The sequence below is a fragment of the Engystomops pustulosus genome, chromosome 3 (genome assembly GCF_040894005.1).
Source record: "Engystomops pustulosus chromosome 3, aEngPut4.maternal, whole genome shotgun sequence".
NCBI classification, from domain to species: domain Eukaryota; kingdom Metazoa; phylum Chordata; class Amphibia; order Anura; family Leptodactylidae; genus Engystomops; species Engystomops pustulosus.
In genome coordinates, this window is record NC_092413.1 from 35,985,193 (window position 1) to 35,997,294 (window position 12,102).

General features: G+C 41.8%; 1 protein-coding gene across 4 annotated transcripts in view; it reads right to left on the reverse strand.

Annotated features, from left to right (window-relative positions):
* Positions 1-8,689: 8,689 nt before the first annotated feature.
* Positions 8,690-12,102, reverse strand: part of SLX4IP (SLX4 interacting protein) — a 103,105-nt gene continuing 99,692 nt past the window's right edge. For all 4 annotated transcript variants that reach the window (XM_072140463.1, XM_072140462.1, XM_072140460.1 and 1 more), the window contains 2 exons: positions 10,575-10,681; positions 8,690-9,884 (listed from right to left, as the gene is read on the reverse strand). In XM_072140463.1, the coding sequence (XP_071996564.1) occupies positions 9,239-9,884; positions 10,575-10,681 (753 nt within the window). In that variant the 3' untranslated portion in view covers positions 8,690-9,238. The remainder of the gene's footprint in view (positions 9,885-10,574; positions 10,682-12,102) is intronic.

The window sequence follows — 12,102 nt, forward strand, 5'->3', positions numbered from 1 at the left end:
ATACAGTTATTCCGCATCTTAAAAAACGAACTTACATACTTACCTTCAGGTGGTCCCGATGTCCCCGTCCCCGCAGCTCCTCTTTCTTCTCCTTGCTGTATTTGCCGCATCCACGTGATCTGAAAGCCGGCGCACACTATGACTTCATCAGCAGTGCCGCATCATAGTGTGCGCCGGCCGGCAGAGAGCGTGGACGCGTCTACCCATATTGTGGCCCAGTCATCTGCTCCTCATATTGTGGCCCTATCATCTCCCCTCATATAATGGCCTCTCTTCTCTCCCTCATATTGTGGGCCTTCATACCCACTTATATGGCAGGCCCTCATACATCCTCATCTTGTGGCTTTGCATACACCCTCATATTCAACTCTACCTGTGTCTGTGGGACTGGGTTAAGTCCCGGCACGGGGGGGTTTTTGCATAGCGCTGTCAGGGTCAGGGCCTTCTGTTGGTTTCCCTGGCACACCAGCGGCTATATATGTACTATATGCCTATGCCCTGTGCAGAAAGAAAGTTTCTAAATATCTCCTGGACCTTGGCATCTATAAACACAATGGGGCTCATTTACTAAGGGCCTGCGGAGCGCACTTTCGTCCGGTATTCCGGTGATTTCCGATTTGCGGCGCATTTAAAAGGGGTTTGTGTTGCAATCAATCGGATTTTGTCGCAAGACATTGCACTTACATGCACCAGGAAGAAGGTGAACTCCGGTGGACCGGAGCGAGGAGCGACACATCCAGGATATTGGGCGCACAACCTATGTGGATCGCGGCACAGTGCATCATCGTCGGACACTCCAGATCGGGGATCGCAACTCGGATGGGTAAGTAAATGTCCCCCATTATAGGTGTCATATTAAAAAGAAGAATCTCTTCTTTTATATATTATCAGGATTGTGTATGGAATTCACAGAATTGGAGATGTAGTATGAAGTTTTGATTTTTATATACAATTTTCTATTCCAACTGTAACTTTAACAGTGGCATCTCCACTTCTGTGAGATATCAAAAGACAATGGATTTACAGGTTATTACACTTTTCACTGCAGCTTCCTCAGCACTTGCTGAGGGAAAAGTGACACAGTGTAACAGCCTGTAAAGCCAGATCACAGAGGAGCCAGGGTAGCCCCTCAGGCTCATTAGCATAACTTTTCAAAGTCTATTTTAGATAGACTTTAGAAGATTACCACAGTCACAGTGCCTGGATCGATGAGTAAGTGTCCCTGGTTTATCATGATGGATTTTGATGGCAGATTTCCTGTAAACTTAAAAAGAACAATGGATCCAAATTACCTCTTTTTTTCCTACCATTTTGCTACAGTCACCCCTAGCAAGAGCTACTGTATTATGTTCACACATAGATTCATTGAAAACAACTATATATTGCACAGTGCAACTAGTTATCCCTGTACAGGCAGTTCTCAACTTAAGTTCAGCTGATGAACCCAGTTACAGACAGACCTCAAGATGCTGGTAATTTATTGACTCTTCGCCCAAGGCTGCAATGATCAACCGTAAGGCCCCCTTCCTGCGCGGATTCTGCGCATGCTTTTGATGTGCAGAACTTGCATTGCACTCTGACCCATTGTAATCAATGGGGAACATTCACTAAGATTGTGCGCCTGATATCCTGCATGTGTCGCTTCCCTGCTCAGGTTGGCCGGAGTTCACCTTCTTCTTCCTGGTTCATGTAAGTGCATTGTCTTGCAACACAAATTGAAAGTTAAATTTCGTGCTCAGTCCGAATCCGTCGGATCATCTGATGGCACATCCCCAGATTTCAATCACATGAAAGCCAGCGCAGCTGCACCAAAAACCGATTGCCTGCGACACAATTCTCTGTTAAATACCTGACAAAGCCGCTGAAATCCCGAAAACCATGAACAGTCCGACAAAAGTGTGATCCACGACCCTTAGTAAATGAGCCCCAGTGGGTTTTTTTCAGACTTTTTTCATGCTCTACCTGTGGCGATCAATTGCCATAGAAAAAATCTTTTTCACGCTCGTTATCTTTGCGTGAAAAATTCATTGAAAATGCACTGAAAACACCAAGAAAAGGTGCGCAAAAAATTGAGACAAAAAATTAAACAAACTCTGAGTGAAAACTGCCTAAACTCTGATGAATGAATAATTTCAGTTTTTCACTGACCAAACCCTGATTGCACCCTGATCAGACCCTGACGTGATTTGCAACGCAAGTGTGAAAGAGGCTTAAGAGTTATCAAAGTTCTCTGTAATGAAATCATTGTTAATCTTTGTTCTTATAACAACCAAAGTTTGAAGAAAAATTCTAATAATTACACAAAAAAGAAAAAACTGTCTGTAGTTAAAATTACATGCAGCTGGCATACAAATTCAACTGGAAGGCATTGTCCCATCAAAGCAAGTTAGGCCCTATCCACAAGACCACAAGATCATGAGAAAGGGGCTCGCACCCCGAGTCCGGCGCTCAGCTATCTCCTTCAGCTCTGTAGAGATGAACGGGACAGCCCGGATCTTGTGATCCGTGGTTGATCATGACTAAGACCCCAGCGATCAGTAAGTTAGGCCCTATCCTGTGCATAGGGCCTAACTTCTACAATAGGACGACCCCTTTAAAAAAAAGAACCCTACAGAACCTATACTGCCTGTATTTTCACTATCATGTACAAATCCCGCCACATGGTACTAGACGCCATCTGGACCACCTTCAGAACACGTAGACACAATAGCGAGATGCTTAGACTGCATCGCTCTACACTTTTTAGTCGCGGGTCCCCACTTGTTTTCATTCATTGACCATTTAAGGGAGTTCATTTTCTGTGTAACACTCCTGTCATGCGTTGAGGCAGGCAACCAGGACCAGCTGCTTTCTATTCGCTCCCAAATATATTTTGTTATGTAGCGTCACGCTAGGAAAATTGACAACTTTAAAAAAAAAAAAGAAACTACAAGTATTACAAAGATCCCCTAAATATAACAGAGACTGCGGGTAAAAGTTTTCTGGGACTCATCTCATTTTTCCAGACAAGACAACTGACGGCAACAGAAATCATAACAATGTCAAACTATGGGATTGGGGAAAGACTGCTCCAAATTCCTTATGAATCCCAGATTGCAGAGCTGTCGGATGGCAGGGCTTCAGTCTACAATCAGCGTGCAATGGAGCAGTTTTTGGGAGTTCTCTTATGGTTGTAATGTGCTTATACTACAGCGAACAAAAATATCTGCTCTGTCTACAATGGCTCATGTGTCTACGTCGTCACATCCAAGTCCAAAAGTACAGGAGCAGAAGTTCTCTATAGATTTACAGCGTTGTAGGGACACTGAGGAGGATTCTACCCCCATCATATCTTCCCCCCCCCCCCCCGACTCCTCCTATACGTTATATTGTCCAACAGATGTGTTTATTTTTATAAAGAAGATGACGGAGCATTTCTAGATGCTATATAATTACATGCAGATTCAGCATAAGCAATGGAAATAAACAGCGGTACCCTACATGTCTACTAACATATAATGTAGAATTTTAAATCTACCATCAAAACCAAGGACACTTACTCATAGATCTGTGCTAATCTTCTTATATTTGTTATCCATGGCTTTTCCTTCCTTCTAAAAATCAACTAAAATATTCAAATATCAGCCAGAAAGGCTCTGGGGGGTGTTACCAGAGCCGCTCTGTGCTCTGGCTTCACAGGCTGCTACACTATCTGGCCCTCCTCCCTCATCACTTCATCCCTCCCTCTGCCGGATGTAATCTCACCTTAGCAGAGGAAGTTTCAGCCCATCATGAAAGGGGGAAGTGTAATGTAATGTAACAGCCTGTGAAGGCACAGCAACCCCCAGAGCCCTTCTGGATCATTAGCATAATGTTAAAAGTTGTTTTTAGAAGAAGGGAGGCCAAGTGTGTCCAATGTGTTCTAATATGTCATCTACTGCAGTGATATTACATCAGACAGAGGGAGGAAGCAGAGAGGGAGTGTAACCACATGTGAGGCTGCAGTAAGGAGGGTCTCTGGTAACACCCCCAAATTCTTTCAAACTCATTAGTATTATTCTATATGTTTTATAAGTTTTTAATGGCCAAAAGTTGATAACAAATATATGAAGATTACCACGGTCAAGGCACCTGGATCTATCAGTAAGTAACCCTGGTTTATCATGATGGATTTTGATGGTAGATTTCCTTTAAAAGTGTTTTTTTCAAGGGCTCAACTACGTTTGATCCACGGGATAGTAGATACCGGTAGCAGTCTGAATGGGGGTCTTGTCGTCAATTATGAAGCAGTAGGCTGAGAATGTGTCCTGCTACCCTATTCAATACTATGAGAGCATCAAAAATTGCTGAGCACATCGCTCTGCTATCGCTTGCACTCTCATTAATGAATATGAATGCGATACCCAAGCTCTGTGCTCAGCAGTTTCTGGCAGTCTGCCAAGGAACACAAGGAACAGCAATACATTCATAAAATTATTTATCCCTTCATTAAAAACATCCAAATTTATATATCTTATTCATCTCCTATTTTCCACTAGGTGATTGGTATCTACAGTTATTCATCATGCCTTGACAGTGACCTGCATTTGTACATTGTCTCAAACCTGACTTATCAGTATTCATCACATTCGGAGGTGAAAGTGGATCCAAGAACTATAATTATATGACTAAAGTCTCACGCTTGTTTACACGGAGCTGTACATAACGTATGGCACTCATATCTTCCCGATAATTGCCCTATGTAATTATACTGCTGATCAGCCGCCATGTAAACAGACTGATAGCATCTTGTTAAGATTTTAGGCATCAGCTTGTCCTTTGTAGATTGGGAAGTGGTGCCGACAACATACAAAATGGAGAGAAGGAAGTAGGATCACCATAGAAATGATTCACTATTACATCAGTCTAAAAGATAGCTAGTCTACCTCTCAACCAAAGCATCCGTCAGTGCAATGGATCCTTTAGGGCAGGGGTAGGGAACCTATGGCTCGGGAGCCAGATGTGGCTCTTTTATTGGCTGCATCTGGTACAGGATCACTAGGCAAGGGTCACAACCGAGGTCAACACTTGGGAAGGAAACACTGGGGAAAGCTTCCTCATAGGCATGAAGCACTAAGATCCGGCGTGGAAAGCTGGGAGCCCAGCGGTCTTTATAGGAACCCGGGCAGCGCCAATCAGCGGTGCACTGGCCCTTTAAATCTGCATGTGCTGGCACACCAGCCAGCCGGGGACGAGCCAGAAAGTGGTAAGTTGGGTGAGATCGGAAAGGGGCGCCGCCACGGAGAGTGGCACGGGTGTGCCTGCGATCCGAGACGTAGATAGCAGGGGCAACGTGACACTGGGACTACCTATCTACTGAGAAGCATGTGCATATGGTACGGCTCTTACGGAATAACATTTTAAAATATGTGGCGTTCATGGCTCTCTCAGCCAAAAAGGTTCCTGAGCCCTGCTTTAGGGTTTCTGCACACAGTCAGTATTTGATCAGGATTTCACCTTATTATTTATAAGCCAAAACTACTGATGCAAAATCCTGATCAAATCCAGATACAGGACCTGCTATAAATGGAAAAACAAATCAGGAAAACATCCAAAATGTCTGCTTTTATAAGAGATGGTCACACTTGCTGATGATCAATTAATGAGGAATTTATTTTTTACACAAAGCATCTGCTCTTTGGGCTAGATTTTTTTAAATATAAATGATAACATGGTATATTTTGTGATGTATTAATGTTCTTTTGGGGTTATATTGACTTAATTTTAAAAATCTGGTCTTTGGCAGATCTTAAAATTGTTATACAAAGCAGTCCCCGGGTTACATACAAGATAGGTTCTGTAGGTTTGTTCTTAAGTTGAATTTGTATGTAAGTCGGAACTGTATTTTTTATAATTGCAATGCCAGATAAATTTTTTTGGTCTCTGTGACAATTGGATTCTAAAAATGTTGGATTGTCATAAGAATCAGGTTTAATAATAAATCTTAATTGCAGACACCTTTAATAACTGTTACAGCTGTTTATTGTAGCCTGGGGCTAAAGTAAAGTAAATTACCAACTACCAGAGTTCCGTAACTCAGGGGTCGTCTGTAAGTCGGGTGTTCTTAAGTAGGGGACCGCCTGTAATAATAATAATAATAATAATAATAATAATAATAATAATAATAAGAATAATAATATGTTAAAAACCCTTAGTTTAAAGAATGAGTGTGTATTAAAGATCCTTTTTTAAACAATTTAAAACCCAATTTTTTCAGCTGTCTCCTGTCCATGATGTTGAACGGTCTGGACCAATGTCTATTTATACGGATGTAGCTACTTTCAGTAAATGGAGGCAAGTTCATGGTGTGCCATGCCATCGGGCAAACCACATGGAGCCTTACCCTATACGGAAAGTCAGCAGTCAGAGACAGCAATTATCACAGCGACTGTTCTGCAATATTTGTCCTCGCATGACGTTTTGTTTTTTTATATGTAGAACGAGACTTACTGACATCCAGCAGTGAGAAAACTTTAATGTTAGACCCGTCTGACGGCTTTGTACTGGTAAAAAGCAAAGCAAACAAGCAGCTATATGGTTAATTTTCAGGTGCGTGTAAATACAGTACACATAGGAATAACTCCATGCCATGTACAGTATGAAGGAACAGAGACGTAACAACTCTTTATTAAAAACAGTAACAAAACATAAAACCAAATGCAATGAACCACAAGGAATAGAACTGTACTGTATGGTTTAGGACAATCCAAGGCCACCAACACATTTTGGAGCCACAGAAGAACAGTTATTCTGAATAATGACACTCCATTCACATATGACCTGTTGGGGACTGGCTTGTATTAAAATATTGCTAACTTGTTAGTGAATGGATAACAGAAATTTAGGCTTTGGCCATAAAAAGTCAATAAATGGGGTTTCCAGTGATCTCAAAAGCCCCTTAGGGTGCTGGGATGTGAAAGCAAAAAGAAAGCACCTACCCTGCTCTTCCTCCCATTTCACTCTGGTACGTCTGCTTGTTGAAGCTACACCTAGCCAGAAGTTCCTAGATGGTGACAGGACCCACACTGCCAAATAAGTGACCTCCTTGAACATAGGATGTCACTTTCCTTGACCATGGAAGGTCCATTGGCCCAAGCTGGCCACCTTAAGTGGATCCCGTGAACCTCCAGCCGGGCACAGTGCTGAAAACCCAAAGTACTGTAGAAACTGGAGAAAGTCTACTTTATCTCTTTACCTACCCCGAGCTCCAGTTCTCCTACACTTGTTTCCATTGTCTTAAATATGTAAATATCAGTGATGTCTCTACCAGACGTTACCACACAACCTTTTTCTGAGAAGTCAAAAAATCCCAATTTTCTAACTGGGGTTGTCCAAAATTTTTGGCTTTTTTGTAAAAATAGAAGTAAAAGTCTTCATTCTGGAGGCCCCTGTTCATGAGTTAATGCCCAGGTCACCAGGACTTCCGGTCCAAACTTGAGCCAAGCCCTGCTCTCAACTGAGAAGTGGATCAAGTCTCTATCTTCTGAACTCCTCGCGATACGTTACTTGCACCGATACATGGTCAACATTCACCAGGACCATGAGACATTTGCTGATCAAGTGATTTTGAAACAGAACCGTCCTCTCGGCTGGGAGCAGACATAGGCCTGTACATATTTCTTCGCTTTTAGATATTTCTTCGCAGACAACAAACAGATCTTGTAAACATGCAGGAAGCAAAAAACAAAATATATCAGAAGGTATCAAAACCTTCCCTTATACAGTAATTAAGCTGAAATTACATAAAAACCTGCTCATCTACATTCAGTTGAGAAACAACATGCACGGATTGCATAGTGATTCCTGGGTTGTGACTTGAACTACAGACCACAGCTGGATTCACAGTTGTAAGATTGCTAGGAATTACTTGCTTGATCTATGCCTGCAAACACCATGGGGGCCTACCGATAGAATAGACTATTAGGGCCTACCGTTAGGATAGACCATGGGGGTCCAACTCTCGGACGACTCCTGGATTACAAATAAACAATACATATGGTCTTGTATGGGGGGGAGTACATGGCATAGCCAGAAAGCATTTTTTTTTTAGAAAATCTGTGGCCTGAATGCAGAGAAATCTTCATATTTGTTATGCAAAAAATGAGCAGTTCAGAGAACCATGGGTGGTCACGAGGTACAGGGCACTCTCTTTAGCCTAGTCATAGTTGGAGCAAGTCCATTACCATCAAGGTCAAATAGAAGGAGCTAGGTGGTAGACAAGAGAGGGTTAAAATTAAAAAAAAATAAAATAAACATAAAATAAGATTACTTTGCAATCAGGCCACAAATTTTTTTTTTTTTTACAAAAAGACATTTATGATTCAGCAAAATGTATCTATCATATATTTAGTTTACATGTGACCATGGAGTGGACAAGTTCCCTTTAAGGTCTATTACAAAATTGAGTAATTTCCTTTTAGATTTATAGAGAGATACGAGAAGTTTTTAAATGGTTGTCATAGAGGAAATGCTTATTTCGAAGAGTTATAAATTCTGTGGGTCAACCAGTACATACAGATGGGGGATCTATAAAGTATAGAATGGATTGTCTAAGGCCATAATGGAAACAAGGTGCTACTTTATAATTTGTGTACAGGCAGTCCCCGGGTTACATACAAGATAGGGACTGTAGGTTTGTTCTTAAGTTGAATTTGTATGTAAGTCGAAACTGTATATTTTATCATTGTAGTTCCCGACAATTTTTTTTTTTTGCCCCAGTGACAATTGGAGTTTCAAATTTTTTTGCTGTAATAGGACCAATAATTATCAATAAAGCTTCATTGCAGACAATTTTAAGCTGATTATTGCAATCTGTGACTATTTTAAAGCATCCAGAGAGCTTCACCAGAGGTCACAGTGGGCAGAGGGGTCCGTCTGTAACTATGGGTTGTCTGTAAGTCGGGTGTCCTTAAGTAGGGGACCGCCTGTACACACCGTTTAGAGAAGGTACAATTGAAGAGCTACGTTAGAACCCATCCTCTTGTCTCTAACACTTTTATACAATGTCAAAAAATGTAATCAAAATTGGGCATTTTAACTTAGAAGGAACCCTTTAAAGAAGGCTTTTAGCACTTCTCACAGGTCAACTTTCAGAAATATCTGCATTCTTCCTAGAATTCAGGAATTAGTTTTTAATTTTACTTTTGATTTAGTGAGAAATAATTAAAATTGGACATGACAGGGGCGCTGGTAGGTTCTATTTATGAACATAAAACACAAATCAATGCAACTTTTTCGGCCTCTGAAGTTTTAATTTTCTGGGTTGTCCATCTGGGGGCTTTTTGGCCTCTCCGAGGTTCTTCACTTCGTGTGTGCTATCCATTGATACATGTAGTTTGTTGTCACTTGTGACAGTCTTATGAACGGTTATTTGTTCCACTGACCCCTTTTCCCCCCTTAACGCCGTAGACTCTTTGGGCTCTTCAGTGGACCTCATGAAGGCATCATCTCGTAAGTCTGCCTTCTTGCAGCTGAATGTAGCTTTCCCTTCCGAGCTGTGTCGTCTTCTCTTCTGTTGCATAATACTTGTTCGTAGAGTTTGTTTTTCTTCTGCCTGCGCTGACTCACAGATCCAGGAAAGAGCCTTGGTCGGGTCTTGTGCCTGTAACCGCTCTGTAGCTTGGGGTTTGTGCTGGCTGCTAGTCCTGCAGGGCTGTCTGCTATTAACATCATTTTCCACTTCGGCATCAGGAAGTTCCAAGTTGTTCGGAGTGGTATTTACGCAATCCTCAGCATGATCCGCACTCCTACACTGTGTATTAATCTCGCTTCCTATGTCGGAGTACGCTCGCCCAAGGCGAGGGCACTCTTTACAGTCCCTACCGGATTCGGGGCTGGAATCTTTCGTGGCTTTTGTCTTCTTTACTCTGTAATTTAGAAAACAAGGCTTGTTCTTCTCACTGCTCATGTAATTCATTACCAGTTTAATAGGCTCACAAAACATCCGTCCTGTAGAGCAACAAAGCTGCCATACAGATATCACCATGTTTGCGGGGAAAGGGAATGCTATCATACTTCATCCTCTCATGCACGGATATACATATATACATATTTAGTCACTTGGCTAGGGAGAAGTTCACAATGTGCTGACTAAATTTCTTACAGATGTTAAGGTCAATATCGCATACGAGGATCGGGTTTCAGTGGAGGCTGAATAAAATATTATAGCATAAATAGGGTTTTTTTAAGGAATGCATCCCAAGGCACTTAATGATATTACTGGACGCGCTTCTTGCCAGTGCCATAATTTACAATGTATATAAGAATGAAGAAGAATCCTCTGGAGGCCTACATCTCCGCACCATCAATCTAGGTCGTCACATGCCAAGCTCTTACATATCCCCAAAGAGGAGCTATGCAAATGAGTGGCGTCAAGACGTGATGGGGGAAAAGCATGACATCACCCAGAACAGCTGTCCCCGTCTTGTTCCTTTATATGACACAATGCAGCTTAATATCAATTCCGTACAGATTCGCCTGGCGAACATTACTACGGATGGCCTAAATTCAGACATCACCATCACCTCACGATATCGTCACCTCGGAGGAAAGCTTACATGTTCCTCAGCGCCGCTTGCTTCTGCTCTGCAGTGGGTAATATGTTGTTTATTGCATGTTCCCTCTGCTCAGTAAAATATTCGGATCTTCCGCTGAAAGACTCTTTCTATGAAATTGAAAAGACAATAAAACGGTAATAAAATTAGACATCGCTTTGGAAGCCGACCCAGGAAATTCTATATTACAAGATGAAAGTTCAGCATGTTGTGTCCAAGACTCACAGATGTTGCTTGTTGCGTTGTTCAGAACTGGGAAGGGGGGTGGACGATTTTCAAACTACCCCTCGTGCTGATCAGGCCACAAGGGGCTGGATGCAAAAAATGATGGCTATAATAAGGGTCAGTTTTTAAAGGACTTAATAATAGAAGATTATACCCCAAGAGCATCTTGTGAAGTTAAAGGGGTTGTTTGAGGTTTCAAAACCAGGAATAATATTGAGAGATATGCACAGAAAGCCACGGAAAGTCATGAAATGATGTCACAGCTTATCTCCTCCCCCTCTCTGTACAATGACCTCTATATAGATAACACTGACCCATCATTACATCACTACTGACAATAGATGATGTCACAGCGTATCTCCTCCCCTCACTGTACAACGACCTCTATATAGATAACACTGACCCATCATTGCATCACTACTGACAATAGATGATGTCACAGCTTATCTCCTCCCCCTCCCTGTACAATGACCTCTATATATATATATATATAACACTGACCCATCATTGCATCACTACTGACAATAGATGATGTCACAGCTTATCTCCTCCTCCTCCCTGTACAATGACCTCTATATATATATATATATAACACTGACCCATCATTACATCACTACTGACAATAGATGATGTCACAGCTTATCTCCTCCCCCTCCCTGTACAATGTCCTCTATATAGATAACACTGACCCATCATTACATCACTACTGACAATAGATGTCACAGCTTATCTCCTCCCCCTCCCTGTACAATGACCTCTATATAGATAACACTGACCCATCATTACATCACCACTGACAATAGATGATGTCACAGCTTATCTCCTCCTCCTCCCTGTACAATGACCTCTAAATAGATAACACTGACCCATCATTACATCACTACTGACAATAGATGATGTCACAGCTTATCTCCCCCCCCTCCCTGTCCAATATCCTATTTATAGATAAAACTTACCCATCATTACATCACTGCTGACAGAAAGTAACAGAAAGTCAAAGAAACTTTTTTTTTCATCATCAGATTCATCATGCTGGTCAATGCAGCAACGTAGAATATTTGCTGAAAATTTGGGTAGAATTGTTGCAAAGGTCACAAAGTTCTACAAGTGAAATATATCAACTGCACGGCCTTCAGGTAAGACATTGTCCATCCCCTTTTCAGGCAAATCTAGAAATGTAATGTTTCTCTCAGCCTGGGTGATGGTAGGGTTAAACATAAGGCTAGCATTTGGATGAGCTTGGTTTGTGGTTGTTGGCTAAACTTCCTCCACGGCCGCAGGAGATTTCATTTTGTTTACGCTAAAA